The sequence below is a fragment of the Monodon monoceros genome, unplaced genomic scaffold (genome assembly GCF_005190385.1).
Source record: "Monodon monoceros isolate NGI ecotype Baffin Bay Population unplaced genomic scaffold, NGI_Narwhal_1 Super_Scaffold_13, whole genome shotgun sequence".
Taxonomy (NCBI): domain Eukaryota; kingdom Metazoa; phylum Chordata; class Mammalia; order Artiodactyla; family Monodontidae; genus Monodon; species Monodon monoceros.
The window spans coordinates 70,602,446-70,620,737 of NW_021703769.1; the positions used below are offsets into that span (position 1 = coordinate 70,602,446).

Genomic DNA, 18,292 nt, shown 5'->3' on the forward strand with positions numbered 1-18,292 from the left:
CCAGGTTTTGTACTCTGTCCCAAGGGGCAGAGCTGGGGTTGGAAAGTGGGAGTAGGTCCCAGTGCTCAGGGTATAAGACCTCTACCTCTTGAGGATACTCAGAGTCTGAATCCCAGTAGGCCAAGGCTGGGCCCAGAAAGAGCCTACTGGAGCCAGAGGAGGGCACTGGGGTCCCTAGGATACCAGATGGTCCACCCCTCCTTTCTCTTGCCCCTAGGGTTTCCTCCCAGAATGGACTACCATGAAACTGCACCACAAGTCCGTGCTCAGTTTCTTCCGTGGCTACAGAACACAGGCTCTGGACCGAGAGGGCATCCTGCTAAAGAAGGGGGCCAGAAATACCAGCTACCAGCACCGCTGGTTCATCCTCCGGGGAAACCTCCTCTTCTACCTGGAACTGGTACCAGGCTGACCCACACACCCCTGAGCCTCATCCTGTTAGAGAACTGCCAGTGAAGCCACGCCTTGGGGCCACAGAACCCTATGCCTTTACCATCCTGACCCCATGGGTAGAAGGTGAGCAGGCCTACAAGCCGGCAGCAGAAAATCAGGAGAAGCTGGGAGCCTGGCTGTGCTGCTACGCTCTCTGGAGGCCCAGCACCAGGAGCTGTGCCAGGCAGCTGGACAAGAGACCAGCTCACCCCCAGAGGACTGTGGCTCCCCACAGTACAGAGAGGGCAGTACCCTCTCCAGCTTGCAGGAGTTGCACGAGCACTCTGGGAAGGAGATCCGGGTGCTGCAGGCGGCGCACAGACAGCTCCAGGAGGCCAGTGACAACGGAGGGAGCGGATCCCAGGCAGAGGTGGAGTGGGAGCTCAACTACTGTCTGTTGATGAGTGACTAATAGACCAAAGGCCAAAAGGTACCTACCTGCCGAGACCAGGAGACCAGCCGATTGCTTCAAGAGACACCCAGATCCTGACTAGCTCCGTCACTTCCTCCCTCCTTGTCCTTATTCTAACCCCCTTCATCAAATAACAATGCAGGAGACAGGCCCAGGTACAACAGCAGGTTCTTTTCCGGTTCCTCAAAGCGCCGCACAGGGTGGGGGCAGAGACAGAAGAAAATGTAAACATTGGGTTTCACCCCCTGGAGCTCAAGGGAAGACCCCTTACCCAGGTAGGGGCTGGAGGGTTGGAAGGGAACAAGGTGAAAGGTGGGAGCCCTGGTGAGACAAAGCAGGGGAGGCCTGAGAATACAGAGAAAGGTAGGTGAAGAGGAAGGAGAGCAAGGAGGGTGGTGGTGGGGAAGTGGGGGACATTTCCTGCTCCAGTGCATGTCCCCTTAAATAAACCAGCGTGCAAGAACATGGTGGAGGAAAACCAAAGGACAGAAGAGAGTGAACACCCCCACCCTGGGCCAACCGGGTCCTCCGTACATAATTACAACACAGAGATGTCCAGAAGGAGAACACGAAGAGCCTGGGCCCCCCGCCAGGAAGTGGGGGGAGACAGGCAGGACTGAAGAAGGGAAAAGGAACCCAGCTCCACTTCATGGGTAAGGGGAGTGACTGGAGTGTAAGAATCTGAAAACCACTGACTCCCATTGCCAAGTCACCCCTGTGGTGACAAAAGGCCAATCAGGACAGCACCTGGGAAGGGATCCCAGAGGGAATCGGGGCAGGAGTGACAGAGACCCCAGCTGGGCCTAACTGGAGGTGAGGGCTCCAGACTTGTTCGCTGCTGCCCCAGGGAAATGCAGCTGCCCCACGTACTCTGACTGTCCTGGCCATGTAGGGATCAGCAGCTGGCAAGGAGACGGGGAATCAAGCCACTTTCCTCAGAAGGAGGGACAGCCTGCCAAGGGGGCCGGGAGCAGCACCCCAGGCCAAGGCCTGCTCTTGGCTGAGGGAAGAAGAGAGGGCCCTGCAGTCCAGCCCCAGGGCAGAGGTCAGAAGTAAGCATCCTGCCGGGCCTCTGATGCTGAGGACCTGTCCCCGCCATCCTGGGGGGCGGGGGGTCCATCTGCCTTCCGACGCAGCGAGAGCTTCCTGCCCTGAGCCTTCTTCTCCTGCTTCTGCCGCTCCTTCTCCTGCTTCTGCCGCTCCTTCTCGCGTTCCTTTTCCTGTTTCTGCCGCTCCTTCTCCTGCCTCCGGGCCTCCTTGCTGGGAGCCAGTGGGGTGCTGTTGCCGGTAGGCGAAGGAAGGGATGGATGCAGTCCCTCAGCGGTGACCAGAGGCCCTGGGGCAGGCCCAGCACTGGCCCTGCGGACAGGAGGGGGTGGAGAGGGGGCCCCTCCAGCTGCCCGAGAGCCTCGGCTCTTGAGGCCAGGGAGGCTGAGGAGGCTGGAGGAGGGGCCCAGGGGTGGCTGCTGCCGCCGACGCTCCTCATGGATCGCCCGGGAACCGTGTAGTCTCCGTGAGGGCCGATACTGCAGCTCGCCCCGGGTTTCCCGCCACTTCTTGAGCTGGGCCGAGTTCTCTCGCTCAATCAGTGCTTCTGTCACTGGGAGGTTGGTCACCTAGACGGAGAAGAAACAGATACCGGAATAAGATTGGGGATGGGGATGGGCCAAAGCAGGTGTGAGGTATGCTAAGGCTAGGACCTACCTCATGCACCAGGAAGTCCTCCTGCATGCACTGTTGGGGCAGATTGCGCAGCTGCTCCATGGTTTCATACATGCCTTGGCAGGAGCGCAGCTTCTCCACAGAGCCCAGCGTGTGCCGCAGCAGCACCAGAGCCACCCGGAAGATGATCTTGACGCCTGCAGGGTCCAAGGAAGAGAGGCTGGATGATCAGCCCAGGATCTCAGCCTGTCCCATTTAGGAGGGACTCACAGCCCCCATCCCTGTCTACTGCCAACCTTACAAATGAAGAAACTGAGGCCCCAAGAAGGGAAACAAGCTGCCATGGGTTTTAGGTTCCTGGGAGGTAAAGCAAGCTGTGGGCTGCTGGCAGAGCCAACAAGATCAGGCCTCAGCTTCTCCAGCCCCAAGACATCTTCCAGTGAAGCCTTATGTCAGCAGGCCACCCTCTGGCAGCCACCATGGAAACTGCAGCCCCGTCATGGCCTGAAATGGCTACAGAAGTACCTTCACAGAAGAACATATCCCAGACACGTAGCACTGAAGCCCAGGGAAGGGTGCGGGCAAAGATGCACATGAACCATTCTGTCATGTACAGCACGGGGTCAATGCGCTGCCGTCGCAGGTGCCGATGTGCCAGTGGGGAGGCCCGGCGCAATAGCGCAAAAAAGATTTCTCCATCCAGTTGAATGGCCTCCTGGAAGTGGGACAAACCATGAGAAGAGGCCTGCTGTGGACCCTTGGGGTAGAACCGGCCCTGGTAGTCAGTACCCATCCATGAAGTGGGATCCTCACCTCAGTAGGAGAGGCCCAGAACAGAGGGACAGAATGGTACAGCGTGGGGCAGGACAAGGACCACCCTGCAGTCTTGGGGAAAAGTCACAGCCCCAGTTGCACCCAGCCTCCAGACACTCACCAGCCCTGCACTATAGTAACCGGGGAGGTACTTGTCGCAGATCTGCACCAGGCACCAAAAGGCTTGCTGAGAAGGGCAAGAACAAGGAGGGAGGGATGGGGCCTGAGAAACAGGGAGGAGGGAGCTCCCCCATCACCACTGTAGGCCAAGATCCTCCCAGCCCCTCCCCACCCAGGCCCAGCATCTGCTGACCTCAGCAGGCATGTGCATGAGCAACACTGCGGCCACGGGGGCCTGGGCCTGGCAGTAGCCCTCGTCAGGCCGGTAGATAGTGTAGGCCTTCAGGATTCGATACAGGTCCTGTTGCCTGTGGGTATGGGGAAAGACCATGAGGAAAGTCACAGGAGTTGGGAGCTCTCGCCCCCAAACTAACCTGCACCCCCCCCCAGAGCCCCCGTATATCCCATGGCAGATCAACCCCAGAGCTTTACCACCACAACCTCTATCCACCTTCCTAATCCTGCCTATCAAGCTTAAGCCAAAGACTCAGACCGTAACCTAAGCTTTGTTCCAGGCTCTAGGCTTCCGCCCTTGCCTGCACACCCACGTGCTCCCCACCCGTGTCCCCACACGGGCTGTGCTCTCTCTCTGTCTGCTCCCATCCCGTAAACCTTCAAGGTCATCTTCTTCAGGAAGCTTTTCAACAGCGACAGCCCTCCTCTGGCACTGTCTGAATGCTTATACTGCCCCAGAGCAGGCGCTCTCCCAGGGCAGGCCCTGCCTTATCTGTCTGGATTTCATCAGTCACCCCGGGCAGAGCCCTGGTTCTCGGTGTAGGCTTGGGAAGCCAGCTGTGCCTCAGACCTTTCTCTTGTCTCTGCATCCAAAAGAATAAACTCTCTGCCCTAGATCTGTTCCTCTTCCCTGAGGGTGCCCCATCGCTGTGTGTGGGAATCCCATCCCCTCAGCCCCACATCAGAAAACAGCGAGCCTTCCATCACTCCCCACAGCTAATTATCAAGTCGTATCAACACTACCTTCTGAATTTTATTCACGTCTATTCCCTCTCTCCGCCGCCACAGCCACTGAGCAGCTCAGACCTTCATCTCTTAACCAGGACGATGTAATAACCTCCCAGATCCTCTCCCTGCCTCCAGTCACACACTCCTAACCACTGCTTACACAGTGTTTCTCAAAATTCAGTCACTGGAGTGTGATCTTCATTTGTGCTTTATCTGCACACCACCCCACTATTATTTATTTTTTCTCCACTTTGTAATAATGTCCATGAAATGACAGGTTTGATATACTAGTTATTTCATCTAATATATATTAAAATAAACATGTAACTTCCCTAAGCTCCCATGCTACATTCACCCACCTGCCTGCTTCTGTGCCCCTGCCTTCTCCCCTGTTGCTATGGGTGAACTATCTGTGATCCTGGCCAACCACAGCCTTTCCACTTGGACACTGGGTCCCATCCCCTCTCGCCTACACAGGCCATCCCTCCAGCAACCTTCCCATTGTTTGTGCGTCATCCATTTTTCTCTAACTACAGAGGCTGGCATACCAACCTGTCATTTCTTCTAGCTTAAAAAAAAAAAAACACCTCTTGTGACTTCCCTGGCAGCCCAATGGTTAAGACTCCATGCTTCCACTGCAGGGGGTGCGGGTTCGAGCCCTGGTCGGGAAAATAAGACCCCGCATGCCACAGGGCATGGCCAAAAAACAAACAAAAACCTCTCTCTACCCAGCCTTCCCCTCTGAATACCACACCGTTTCTTTCCTACCTATTCAGCCAAACCCACCTAGAGTACAGACTTGCTATCTTCAAGTTCTTTCCTCCCATCCTCCAGTCAGGCTTTAGCCCACTGCTCCACACAAAACTGCTTTTATCAAGGTCACCAATAACCTCCACATTGCTAAATCCAGAGGTCGATTTGCAGACTTCACTTTACTTGACCCGTCAGCAGCATTTCATACAGCTGATCCCGAAACCCCTCTTCACTTTGCTTCCAGGAATCACACTCTCCTGGTTTTCGTTATACCTCACCAGCTTCTTCCAGGCTCCTTTACAGGTTCTTTCTCATCTTCCCATTCTTGAAATGGTGGAGCTGCAGGGCTCAGTCTTTGAACAGCTTCCTTTCGTATCTATACTTGCTGCCTTGATGACCTCATCTAGTCCCATGGGTGAGATCTGGTCCCGTGTAGAGCCTGACAACTCTCAATTTCCAATCTGTCTCCAGTTTAAACCTCACCCTGGATGTTGTGTCCACTGTACATCCAGCTTACTTGGCATCTCCATCTGGATATCCAGTGAGTATTTCAAACTTCACATTCCAAAAATGAGCTCCTGATATACCCTTCAAGCCTACATCCCCCCCAGTTTTCCCATCCATATCAGTATATTGCAACTCCATTCATTCTAGTTTCTAAGACCAAAAACCTTGAGAGTCTTCCTTAACTACTCTCTCTCTCTCTCTCTCTCTCTCTCACACACACACACACACACACACACACACACACACACACACACACACTCTCTCTCTCTCCACATCTAATCCACTGGCAAATTCTTTTGGCTTTACCTTCAAAATATATCCAGTTTCACGGCTACCATCCTGGTCTATCTATCATCATCTCTTTCCTGGATTATGGAAATAGTCTACCTGGTCTCTCTGCTTCTGCCCTTGTCTCCTACAGTCTATTGTCAGCACAGCAGCCAGAAATGATCCTTTTTTTTTTTCTTCTAGCCGTGCTGCGCAGCATGTGGGATCTTAGTTCCCTGACCAGGGATCAAACCCATGCCCCCCGCAGTGGAAGCACAGAGTCTTAACCACTAGACGGCCAGGGAAGTGCCAGAATGATCTTTTTAAAACACAAGTCAGATCAGGTCACTTGTAACCAAATCTCGGCTCACATTCTCTTTTCCCCTTTCTTGCTTTAAACACTTCTATTTACCACCATTGTACATACAACATACTTTCATTCTTTTATTTATTGTCTATCCTTACTAAAATATAAGCCCTGAGGGGGCAGCTGTCATCTGTAGCTAAAACAGTACCTGGCAGATAGCAGACGCTTGACTAATATTTGCTGAAAGGATGAACTTACTGTTAAATGTCCATCCACATGCTCCCACAAGGAGCTGAGAACCACCTAAAAACATCGCACACTACTAGGAAGCGATCTATAGCCTTCGTGAGGAAGCCGGGCAAACAGAACAAAGATCGAAGGGCCTGGGCACAGCATTTAAGGGCCCTTAATTGCTTTTCCAGCCTCAGCTCTACCCAACCCCACTGCCCAGACACAGCTTACATAACCCCCAAGCCAGGAAAAACCTGCCCCTTGCTCTGCTCCCATCTATCCTTTAAAACCTAGTTCAAATGCAACCTCTTCAATGAGCCCTTGATGTGCCTCCCCTTCCCCTCACCAGCACCCCACCCCACCCCCATCACCCTGAATCACAGTCTCCCTCCCAGGAGCCTTCCTTCAACATGGCTAGACACTCAATCCATTAAGGACCACTCCTGTAGAAGTTCTGGAAGGCAAGACTGCTTTCAACCCAGCCCTGTATCCACCACTGACTCACATAGTCAGGTCGCCTTACCCATGCCCGCCTCGAGCAGCAAACATCTCATGGAAAGGGAACTGACGGTGCAGGTCCTTCTCAATCACATCCAGCCACTTAGGGTCCCCAGGAGCCCGTTCCAGCTCCTGCAGTGGAACAGCTGAGATTATCTCAGGATCTGGGGGAACTGATGATACCCTTCACACAGACACTGTCACACGTCTCCACACCCTGGAGCTGTGCGCACCTCAAACTTGCCCGGGTTCTGCTCCAGGAGTTCCTTGCTATTGGACAAGTACTGCCAGGCCTTGGCTCTGAGGGAGGATGGGATCCCCTTCCGGCAGCGCAGCTTCACCTAAGGCAGAGTGGCAGGCAGGGGAACAGCTTCAGTGGCAGGCACAGCCTCCAAGCTTTCCCCAGCAGTCCTTGGGCTCCCTGGGACACTCGTCCCACATCCCATAGGCTTCACTCCACTGGACCCCGCCTGGCCTTCTATCTTTAAAGCTACTCCTCCCCCAAGGCCCAAGTACCACCTACCCCCAACATGGTCCGGAGAGCAAATACTATCAGGTTCCTGGGCTTCCCCAGAGCACATGGGCCCACCCTGTCCTCCCCACCCCCACCATGTCCATTGCCCTGCCCACCACAGCCTTCTCAAACCTTCTGGAAACGCCGTGACAGCCACTTATCCCAGTGACTGAACATCTCCAGCCATTTGAGCTCCCGCTGCCGAGCCACATCCACAGGAATGGAGCTCTCTCTGAGGATATGGGGAGTATGGAAGAGGTCAGTAGCAGTAGTATAAAATCTAGATTGCTGGGGGAACTGAGGCAAGCCACTTCCCCAAGCTCAAAAATGAGAGATCAGACCATAAAAGCATTTTGTGAGCTACCAATACCAAACATTAGGATGTCTGGTCATTCTGGCCATCCAAGGTCCTAGTTCACCACACTAAATGGAATTTCCTTGGAATCTCTGAACAGAGATCACATTCTCATGTTGGACCGCTATACAGAGGCTGTGTTCAAATCCCACTTAAGACACATCCAAGTTTGGGGAGAGAGCACGGAATACTGAAAAGCTACACTTTGCATTAGACCTGGATCCAAGTTCTAGGTTTGCCACCTATTCACTGTGTGGCCTTGGGCAAGTCACTCTCTAAGCCTCAATTTCCTCATGTGTAAGATGGAGAGAAAAATAGTATCTACCTAAGAGGTTATATGAGATAACACATAGCAGCGACTAAGTAACAGCAATTATTATCCATAAAATAAAATACATAACAAACATACTTCCCTGTCCCCTTAGAAGCAACTGTCTGAGTTTCCTTCTACAAGACTCAAGATCCCTTGCACCATCTGCAATTTCCGCTACCTCCTCCTCCCTGAAATCACCCCACATTCCCAAGCAAATGAAGCTCTCCTTGCACTGTTTGCTCACTGTTCTGTCAGAGCTTCGCACTCGAGATACCCCATCAGTCTTGAAACAGTTAGTTGTAGGAGCCAGTACCAGGTGAGTGGAATGGAAGAAAGAGCTTGGGTTTCCAGATAGACCTGAGCTCAAAGCCCAGTTGTCCCTTAGAAGTTGGGGAGTCTTGGCAAGTGATAACCTAAGTCTCTTCCTTATAAATGTAAAAAGGAATGCCACCACCTACATCACAAAGTTATGAGAGGACTATTGAGAAACTGTATACAAAGGACTGTTAAATGGGAGGTTTAAAGTTAGTTTCTTTTGTCCCAGAAACTCCTTAAACTAAAAGGTGATTTCTCGGGCTTCCCTGGTGGCGCAGTAGTTAAGAGTCCGCCTGCCAATGCAGGGGACACGGGTTCGTGCCCCAGTCCGGGAGGATCCCACATGCCGCGGAGCGGCTGGGCCCGTGAGCCACGGCCGCTGAGCCTGCGCGTCTGGAGCCTGTGCTCCGCAACAGGAGAGGCCACAACAGTGAGAGGCCCGCGTACCGCCAAAAAAAAAAAAAAAGGTGATTTCTCATTCATCTCTATCATAAGGCAATTCCAAACTCTACTAAAGGCCAGGAAGAGTAAGATACCTTTCCTGCCCTCAAAAGGTCACAAGCTAGCAGGGGAGATAATTGCAATATGTGAGGGAAATGCAATTACAAAGATGCACAGAAGAGGCACCTAATCGGAGTAGGGGCAATGGATATCAGGGAAGGTTTCCTGGAGGAAGGGACATCTTGAGGTAAGCCATGAAGGACTGAGTAGAACATGGCAGGGAAAGACTGGGAGAAGGGCATTCCTGGCTGATGGTACAGCCTGAGTATGAAGGGAGAAAGACTACAATCACTTCAACAGGACCACAGCACACAGTGCATGGTGAGAAGGTGGTGGAAAAGAAGACCAGAGAGGCTGGCAGAGCCAGAACATAAGGAGCCTGTGCGCAGGCTAAAGCGCTTGCACTTTATCCTGTGGACAGTGCTGAGCTGCTAACAGCTTTTAAGGTAACGTGTGCCACAGTCAGCCTTGCCTCAGAAGTTGATTCTGCCAGCATGGAAGATGGATTTTAGAGGGACAAAATTAAAAGCAGAGTATTAGGGCTTCCCTGGTGGCGCAGTGGTTGAGAGTCCGCCTGCCGATGCAGGGTTCACGGGTTCGTGCCCCGGTCCGGGAGGATCCCACGTGCCGCGGAGCGGCTGGGCCCGTGAGCCATGCCCGCTGGGCCTGCGCGTCCGGAGCCTGTGCTCCGCAACGGGAGAGGCCACAACAGTGAGAGGTCCACGTACCGTAAAAAAAAAAAAAAAAAAAAAAAAAAAAAGCAGAGAATTAGCACCCCGCACCGTGCCTGGTACACAAGAGGGGCTCACTAAAACCCAATTCAATCCAAGTTCCTCAGGGCAGCAGAGTACTGAGGAGAGTGCCATTGGTCACTCAGATCCAAATTGTTTGAGTGGGGCAAGTCACTCAACTGCTCTAATCCTGTTTCTTCATCTATAAATTAGGTACAGCAATGCATCCCTCATGCATGGGAAAGCACCCCTCATGCATGGGAAAGCACCAGGGTCAAACTTAAGTTGCCCTCCCCACACAGGACCGAGAATGTTGGTACTCAAAGATTTTCTGATTTTTTTGTTGGATTACAATCCCTCCCACAGGGCTTCCCCCAACACCAGGCAGGTCCCCCTCACCCCAACAAGCACAGCCATGACTAAATCCTACTCATTCTTCACAATTCAGATCAGTCCAGCTGAATTCCCAGACTGGGCAAAAGATCCCTTCCCTAGCTGCTCACAAAACCCTGTGATGATCTCCAGGCTAAACCTAATGTATTATATTGAAACCAACTGTTTAAGTATTTGTCTCTCCTCTAGATGATGAGCACCTTGAAATGATTATTTTATCCTTAGTACCCAGCACAGGGCCTGGCACTGGGGGTTCTCAGGCAGTGCTGTAAACTGAACTGACCAGCAGGTTAAAGGGGTACAGGAACAATGATCCAAAGAGAGGGAAGGAAGAAGTCAGAAGCAATCACACCCTCACCTCAGAAGTGACTCAGGCCCCTGGAGGGAACTAGGAAAGAGTAAGCCCGGCTGGGGAGATGAGGAAATGGGGAAGAGGCCTCCTCCACCCCCTTTCCTTCAGTGAAAACACAAGACTGCTCTTCTGTTTCACAGACGGGCCCTACCTTCAGAGTCTCTCCTCCATCAAACAGACTTCCCCACCTCACCACCACATCAGACCTAAGGCTATGGGGGAAGGGAGCTGCCTGCATCCCTCCAGACTTTCTCCCTAAGGAACCAAAGATCTCTACCAGAACCCCTGTCCAGCCAACCCTCCAGAATATCTGACCTGTAGCTGGAGTTTCCCACCAAGGAGCTGGGACAACCTGAGGTACAATTTCATTCAACCTTTCACTTCACAGAGGAGGAAAGTGAGGCACTAACTCAAATGTGGAAGGCACTAACTCAAGGGCACACACACACCAAAGGCAAGGCTTAGGCTCAAACCCAGGACTCCCAACACCTGGTCTCAAACCCTAACACGCTGGTGCCACAGAAACCTCAGGAAACTCTAGGCATGATAAGGATTGTTAAGCATTCCCATTCCCACTAATCACCCCGTGGATCCTCAGAGGAGGATGGGCAGCGAGAGCGTGGGCAAGGTGTTTCATCCCCCCCACCCTGCAACCTCTACTTCCATGAAGCAGGCCCGCTGGGTGCCCACTGGGTACTCACAGGCTGCCCGAATACTGGCTGCCCCCAAGGAAGCCGTACTTGTCCGTCTTGCGCAGGGCCAGCCCATTGATCTCCGAGTCTGAGCCCATGGAGCTCACATCATCCGCCAAGGACTCTAAGGTCCCAGACATGAGGCTCACGGAGTCCAAGTAGCTCAGAGTGTCTGGAGCCTGCCCTCGAGGCCCAGAGATTCCAGGTCCCAGGCTGGACGTGGAGCCTAGGTCCTGAGAGTTTTCAGCAGGCTCCAGAGCCGGGGTCACCGTCACGACAGCTACCAGGGCCTCACATGTCCCTGAAGGGCCTGTGCCAGGCCCTGAGGGGTCCTCTGGTGCCTGTCCTGTTGATGCTGATGCTGCAGCTCCATGTCCACTTGTCACCTGTCCTGCTGTCACTGCTGCAACCCGTGCAGTCACTCCTGAGGCCACAGTGGTTCCCGGCTTGGGGGCAAGCGGGGGTTTGGCGGTCAGGGCCCCAGGAGCCGTTCTTGAAGGGGTCCTGGTGCAGGTCCCGGTGAGGGTACCTGGCCCAGGATCGGGTGAGGTTCTGGCCTCCTCCGTCTTCGGAGAATCTGCCCCTGGGGCCAGAGCCATGGACCTCTCGGCTCCTGCCACAGCCTCAGGCACCAAGGGCTCTGGGTCGGAGACCTGAGCCCTCAGGGCTTCGGGTGAGGCCTCCAGGGTCAGCCCCACCTCCTTGCTGCCGGTGACTGTCGGGGCGGGGGCCAGGGCCGAGTCCGAGGTCTGGGTTGGACCCGGTACCCATGCGGGCCGCGCCTCCCCGGGGGCCACCAGGGTGACCGGGGCCGAAGTGGCCGTGGTCACTGGCGGCCCCGGAGCTACCACCACGACGGGCCCGGCCCGGGAGCCGCGGGGCGGCGGCGACGGGGCCGCGGGGGCGCCATGACGGCGCGGCGGGGCCACCAGGGGCGCCGGGCCCGTCTCCATGACCGCGGGCCGCCCCTCACATCCCCCCGCCGCGGCGGCCGCAAAAGGCGCCGCCCCTCAGGCCGCTCCCCACCGCCCGCCGAGGAAGGGGAAAGGGCGAAGGGCGCGGCCCGGCGCGCGCCGGGGTCGTTGCTGGCGCGCGGGGGGCCACCCGGCGCGCGGAGCCGGGGCACGGGTCCCGGGGCGCCAGGCGCCGGGGTCTCGCTCGCGCCCTCTCCCCTCTTTCGCACTCTCGCCGCCACCCCCTCCCTCCCGCTTCGGGCGAGCGGCCCACCTCGCGCCTGCGCACAAGCCCCGGTGCCGGCCAAGAGGCCAGCGTTTCGGCGCTTCACGCCTGCGCGCGGGCGGCCCCATCGCGCTCCTTTTTTCTCCCGCCTCGTCAGAGGGCTTGGACGAATAATAGGAGAGAGAACTGGGTTTCTGCCAATCGTTGGAAGTGTGGGTGGGGCTGGAGGCGGGAAAGGGGTGGGTAATTTGGGAAGAAGAAACAGACAAGGCGGAGGTTATAAAACCAATGAGAGGGCGAGTGAAGGCAGGAGGAGGCGGGACGAAGGGAGTAACTAATAGAAAAGCAGGAAGATGAACCTCCTGGCCAATAAAGATGGCTGAAGAGTGAAAGATGTAGAAGGAGGCGGGTGCTGTGCGAGAAGAGGCGGGCCTGCCTAATAGGAATGGTTAAAAGGGAGCCAATGAAAAGGGGAGTAGGCGGAGGTCAAATTGACAGACAGTGATGTCTATTTGGGCGGTGACAGACAGCATCCGCAGTCGATAGGAGCTGAGGGATTTTTTGGGTCTCCCGAGAAGGTCAGGAAGAAATGACAGCTGGGAGGGGAGAGTCAAATTTGCGATTAATTTACCTCGTCAGCCAATGAATGCATTCTCTCACTTTAGCAAAAGGAGGAAGATAGACAGCTGTCTCAGCCAATGCAGCATCCAAAGGGAAGGGGTGCTGCCAGCAGGCAGTGCCAAGCCAGGGATGTCGGTGACAACCGGAGACAAGCGCGGGAGGTGGGGGTGACAGTTGGGGACAGCACGGAGAGGGGGCGGGGACCGGGGGCATGGGTGCAACCGTTAGCCAATAAGAGCGCCACGCTGCCCTGCCTGAGTCCTCTCGTGGGCCCCATTCTCTATTCAGCTCCCAAGCCCACCACAGGGCACTTGATCCAGTGCTCTGATCAGGTACTCTTGCCCTTCACTCAGCCTCTAATTCTCATTCCAGCCCGCAACAAATCCCAGGCGACTATAACCAGAGCCCCAAAATCCTATAAGTGACTCATCTCTCTGGATCCACCATTTCCTGTGGGTATCCCAATCCCCAAGTCCCTCTCCTCAGCCCCTTCTATCTGAGCTCTTCCCCAGGATCTGGGCTCCAGTTCCTTGGAACTCATCCTCTGAGTGCCCCCTCCATTCTAGTGGGGATCCCAGACCCCAAATCATGAATTCCCAATACCATGAATTCCCATATCTGTGTTCTTTTGGGGATCCAGGACCCATTCCATCAACTCCTCTCTCCTCATTGATACACCCCTCTGTGCTCCTCATTCTCTGCTAAGAAATCAGACCCCAATCTCATGAGCCCTCCAGGCTACCCTAGACCACAAACACAAAGCCCTGACTTTACCAGCCCCTTCTCTCTCTGGCTCTCATTCCCCTTAGGTCCAGGATTCAGGATTCAGCACCAGGAGGGCTCCAATTTCCATACAAAGTCCACCATCTTGAAATTTCAGTCAGGCCTAGCTCCCAGCTTCCCAGTTACTTGGTTGCTGAGTTCTCTGAGGCTCCTTACTCCCAGCTCAGACTCAGATCCTGTGAACCAGTGTCTGAGATATGCCTCTCCCGATCTCCTCCTCCTCCACTTCTCCACTTTCCATTTGGCCCAAGCTTCCTAAGCACTTCCCCCATCCCCCTCTTTGGAGTTCTCCTCCCCTCCCAGAACCCAGTAATAAGTGGGCTCCTCCCTGGGCCTGGACCCCCATGGTAACCGTATAAGGTGAGGCAGCTGTTGACTGAGGCAGGGAGGGGCCAGTGCAGGAGGCCAAGGGCAGCTGCTAAGTTTAGGGTGGCTCTGTCTCTCTTCTTAGAGACAACAGGTGCCTGGACCCCAGTGACCAGAAAAGCAAATGTCTTAGAGGCATTGGTATGAGGCTGGAGGAGGGGGAGGGGAGGAGGAGACTTCCTTAGGACATCAGGTCCTAGAGGGAACAGGAGGAGGAGGAGAGGGAACAGGAGGAGGAGGAGACACGGGTGTCCTTGCCAACCTTGGGCCTCCTGGGGCTTCCTCACCCACAATTTCCGCAGACCTCCACTGTACGGAATGGACTGGGGCACCGAGGCCCAGAGGGGTGGGAGAGCGTACCTCAAAGTCACACAGTCAGCCTAGCTGGTTCTAGCCCAGATTGGAGAGAGAAGCCATTGGCCATCCCAGCCACCGAGGAGGAGGTGACCAATTAGCTTCCCTCTTGGTGTCCTTGACTCCCCTCCTCTGAGTTCCAACTTTCACACCAGTATCCAAAAAAGTGATTATAGACTCACACTAGACCATGTCCTTCTCCTGTTTCAAACCTTTCCAAGGCTCCCAAGGTCTCAGCCCTCAGCATGGCATTTGAAGACCCTCCAGTGTCTGATGTCCAGCCCCTTGTATCCTCTGCTCGAGCCCCATCCCAATTCTGGCGAACTGAACACTTCTGATCTTTCACTTCGCCAGGCCTTTGCCCATCTGTGCCCACCACTTAGCATGGCTGTTCCTCCACTTTCACCTGACTCACTTCTACCAGCCTTTATAACGTCATTCCCATACTCCTAGATAGGGCTGCTATGCCCTCTACTTCTGTACTCCTGACCAGCTGGTTTGTCATTTTCTGCATTTACCCTGTCTCCACATCTAGACTGTAAGTTCTACCAAGGCAGGGCCTGAACATTAATTATAATGATTATGGGAATTCCCTGGTAGTCCAGTGGTTAGGACTCCAGGTTTTCACTGCCAAGGGCCCGGATTTGATCCTTGGTCGGGGAACTAAGATCCCACAAGCCATATGGTGCAGCCAAAAAATAAAAATAATGATTATACTTCACTAACTGTTTCCAAATAGTGTTCACATCCAGAAGTTCTGTGGGATGGGAATTACATCCCCATTTTATAGAGGGGGAAACCAAGGCCCAGGGAGTTGGAGTGCAAAGCCCAAGGTCACAGAGCAGGCTCTCTGCTCCAGGCTGTCTAGTCTCTTCATACCTAGTGATTCCATGCCCCACATCTTTCTTCAAAAAATCCCCCCTCTTCTTGAAGGGGATGTAGAAGGCTTCCTGATCCTTCAGCTTCCCCAGGCAGCTCTCTCCCACCTGTAACCTCTGTCACTACCCCCACATATACATACCCTTGACTGTGAACTCCACAGTGGGGGGGACTGTGTTTGTCAAAGTGCACCTGCAAAGCATGGACCAGTGCCTGGCACACTGTAGGTACTCAATAAATTTACTGGGTTTAAATCTGGGCCCACCCCACACAGGGGTACAGGAGCCTGGTGCATCTCTTTCCTAGTCCTGTGTCTCAGCCTGGGCCCTCTCTGAACTCTGGCACATTCCAGCCTCCTTTGGGGGAAAAGAACATCCCTTCCTGCCCAGGTCCTAGTGATACCTGCATCCCAAGACTCCCTCCCTCCTCCCTCCCTCCCTGGGCTCCAGCTGTTGCCAGCCCAAGAAAGGAGAGGCCCTGAGCTGGGCTATTTTGGTATCTGGGGTGGGCACCCACAGGGCTAAGGTTACCCTGGTATGTTAATTACTCCCTGGGGCAGGACTATATAACTCCAGAGGGACCGCCCCAGGCTGACTCTCTGCTCCTTTCCAGCCAGAGCCACTGCCTGGCCCCCAGGAGACCTAAGATATGGTGAGTGAGAATCCCCCAGCCCCTGCCCAGATCCCTCAGACCTCAGGGCAGCCTCATCCTTTGAAAGAAAGTAGCTGGTTCCCGGTCTGGCAAGAGGAAAAAAGATGAATCTTCCCTTTCTTGATATCACTAATGGGGAATGTACAGAATGATGTCCTAGAGGATCCAACCAAGGATAATCTGCCTAGACACTCCACTCGCAGGAGCCCAGTCCCTCTCAAAGCATGCTCCATTCCATCCTGCACTCCATCTTCCTAAAACCCCTGGGACCAGCCAGACAAGTGTTCCCACTCCCATTTTATAAATGAGGAAGTAGAGGTTCAGGTGAGTGAGTGATCAGGGTCACGCAGCAAGTCTGGGACTCAGAGGAGGCAGGGTCAGGGCACTGAGAAGGGGAGGTACACTCCACTTGTTGGGTAGGACGGAAGGATGGGGACTTGAGGGCTACCCAGAGGAATTCGGGGGTACAACTGCAGCAGGTCTCCTCAGCATAAGGAAGGGGAAGCCTAGAGCCAGAAAAGTTGCTTTAGAAGAATGGACTCAAAGAAGCCTGAATCTATTCCAGCGCCTCTAGAGAGGAGTAGGGATTGGTCCATGAACCCCTCTGCCCAACCCTCATCCCTCAGGCACCCAAGAAGGCCAGGAGAAAGGCAGTGGCAGAGGGCGGAAGCTCCAATGTCTTCTCCATGTTCGATCAGACCCAGATCCAGGAGTTCAAGGAGGTAAGGGCGGGGAGAAGGGAGACTGAAGGCTGACCAAAGACTCCCCTTGCTACCCCTCCCCCCACCCCTCCCTGGAATGTGCACCTGTTGGCGGGAGGGGAAGGGTTTAGAATTCCTTGTACTCCTCCCTGCTTGGAGTGGAAGTGGACGGCTGGCTGGGGGCCAGAATCTCAGAATCTGATCTGCCTAGAGTAAGGATGCTGAAGCCTGGCCATGGGGGACCTAACCTCTCCCTACCCTGGCCCTCCACAGGCCTTCACAGTAATTGACCAGAATCGTGATGGCATTATCGACAAGGAGGACCTGCGGGACACCTTCGCAGCCATGGGTGAGCCTACTCCACCTGTAAAGATTCAAGGCTACAGAGTCCTGGGAATTCAGCAGCCTTAGGTTCCAGCCCTGCCAGGTCCACCCTGGGCCTCAGTCTACCCAGATAAAAAATGGATGGGATGATGTGAATTTATGGGAAGCATTATTCCCTGGCCCCTAGACCCCACTCCACTCCATGCTTCCCCCACCCTGTTCCAGGGCGTCTCAATGTGAAGAATGAGGAGCTAGATGACATGATGAAGGAAGCCAGTGGGCCCATCAACTTCACTGTCTTCCTGACCATGTTTGGGGAGAAGCTCAAAGGTGAATGAAGTGTCCTGGGTCCAAACCCCCAGATGCCTCTCCCCAGACCTTTCAGGGACTGACCCTTTAGCAACCCTTCAGCTTCATGTGCCCTCTGACCCCCCCCCAGGTGCCGACCCTGAGGATGTGATCACTGGAGCCTTCAAGGTCCTGGACCCTGAGGGGAAGGGCACCATCAAGAAGCAGTTGTAAGTGACACCCTCCAGCTGCTCCCACACAGAAAGCCTCCTTAAATTCCTGCCAAGAGTTAGGCACTGCCAGAGATAAGGGAAAAATTAGGACTGTGGCGATGAGATTAAATTTTCACAGCACACAGGGGGAAGGGCAAAAGGGGGGAGGCCAGAGTGTTTGGGAGACCAAAGAGGAATCCAGAGTAACCCTGGTTTTCAAGGCGAGACTGGGAATGGCAACGGGGATGAGGTGGGAGGGAGTGGAAAGGAATCACGAAGCCCAACCTCTGTCACCTCTCTCCAGCCTGGAGGAGCTGCTTACCACGCAGTGTGACCGCTTCACCCACGAAGAGGTGAGTGGGGAAAGGGCCTAGGAGAAGCGGAGGGCTGGGGGAAGGGGAACGTAAGGAACCGGTTGGAGATACCCCTGCGTTTTTTCCCCAGATCACGAATATGTGGGCGGCCTTCCCCCCCGACGTGGGCGGCAACGTAGACTACAAGAACATATGCTACGTCATCACGCATGGCGACGCCAAGGACCAGGAGTAGGGGACCCTCTTAGGCCTCTGCTGGGCAACGCCTTCCTGCCAGTGCGACCACCCCACCTTGACTCCTAATAAATTAAACTGGTCTCGTTTCTTATCCGCGACGGCTTCAGTGCGTTTGTGTGAGCAGGGCTCAGGTGGGAGGCTGCGCTGAAACACCGGCTGGCACGAAACGAGTGCCCAGCAAATGAATGAATAAATAGTGGCCCAGAGGCCTGGGTGGAACGGTTCCACCCGCTACGCCCGCCGCTTATTCCC

The 18,292-nt window shown here is 54.6% G+C and overlaps 2 protein-coding genes across 2 annotated transcripts; one reads left to right on the plus strand and one right to left on the minus strand.

Annotated features, from left to right (window-relative positions):
• Positions 1-6: 6 nt before the first annotated feature.
• Positions 7-12,084, minus strand: TBC1D10B (TBC1 domain family member 10B). Its single transcript, XM_029220321.1, has 9 exons — positions 11,141-12,084; positions 7,612-7,711; positions 7,199-7,306; positions 6,991-7,097; positions 3,633-3,747; positions 3,441-3,506; positions 3,032-3,221; positions 2,549-2,703; positions 7-2,460 (listed from the first exon to the last, which is right to left on the minus strand). Exons 1-9 carry the CDS (start codon positions 12,082-12,084, stop codon positions 1,891-1,893), a joined length of 2,355 nt encoding a protein of 784 aa, XP_029076154.1. The 3' UTR covers positions 7-1,890.
• Positions 12,085-15,869: 3,785 nt separating this feature from the next.
• MYLPF (myosin light chain, phosphorylatable, fast skeletal muscle) lies at positions 15,870-18,131 on the plus strand. The gene is made up of 7 exons (XM_029221173.1): positions 15,870-15,964; positions 16,591-16,686; positions 16,939-17,014; positions 17,215-17,319; positions 17,429-17,507; positions 17,794-17,842; positions 17,934-18,131. The coding sequence occupies exons 1-7, from the start codon at positions 15,962-15,964 to the stop codon at positions 18,036-18,038; spliced, it is 513 nt and encodes a 170-aa protein (XP_029077006.1). The 5' UTR covers positions 15,870-15,961; the 3' UTR covers positions 18,039-18,131.
• Positions 18,132-18,292: the final 161 nt, after the last annotated feature.

Coding starts and splice junctions, on each gene's coding strand:
- TBC1D10B (XM_029220321.1), bottom strand. CDS start 12,084: ATGGAGACGGGCCCGGCGCCCCTGGTGGCCCCGCCGCGCCGTCATGGC. Junction 7,307..7,611: donor TGTCACGGCGTTTCCAGAAG/GTTTGAGAAGGC, acceptor ACTCTGCCTTAG/GTGAAGCTGCGCTGCCGGAA. Junction 2,461..2,548: donor AGGACTTCCTGGTGCATGAG/GTAGGTCCTAGC, acceptor TTCTCCGTCTAG/GTGACCAACCTCCCAGTGAC.
- MYLPF (XM_029221173.1), top strand. Junction 17,508..17,793: donor GGCACCATCAAGAAGCAGTT/GTAAGTGACACC, acceptor ACCTCTCTCCAG/CCTGGAGGAGCTGCTTACCA. Junction 17,843..17,933: donor ACCGCTTCACCCACGAAGAG/GTGAGTGGGGAA, acceptor TTTTTTCCCCAG/ATCACGAATATGTGGGCGGC.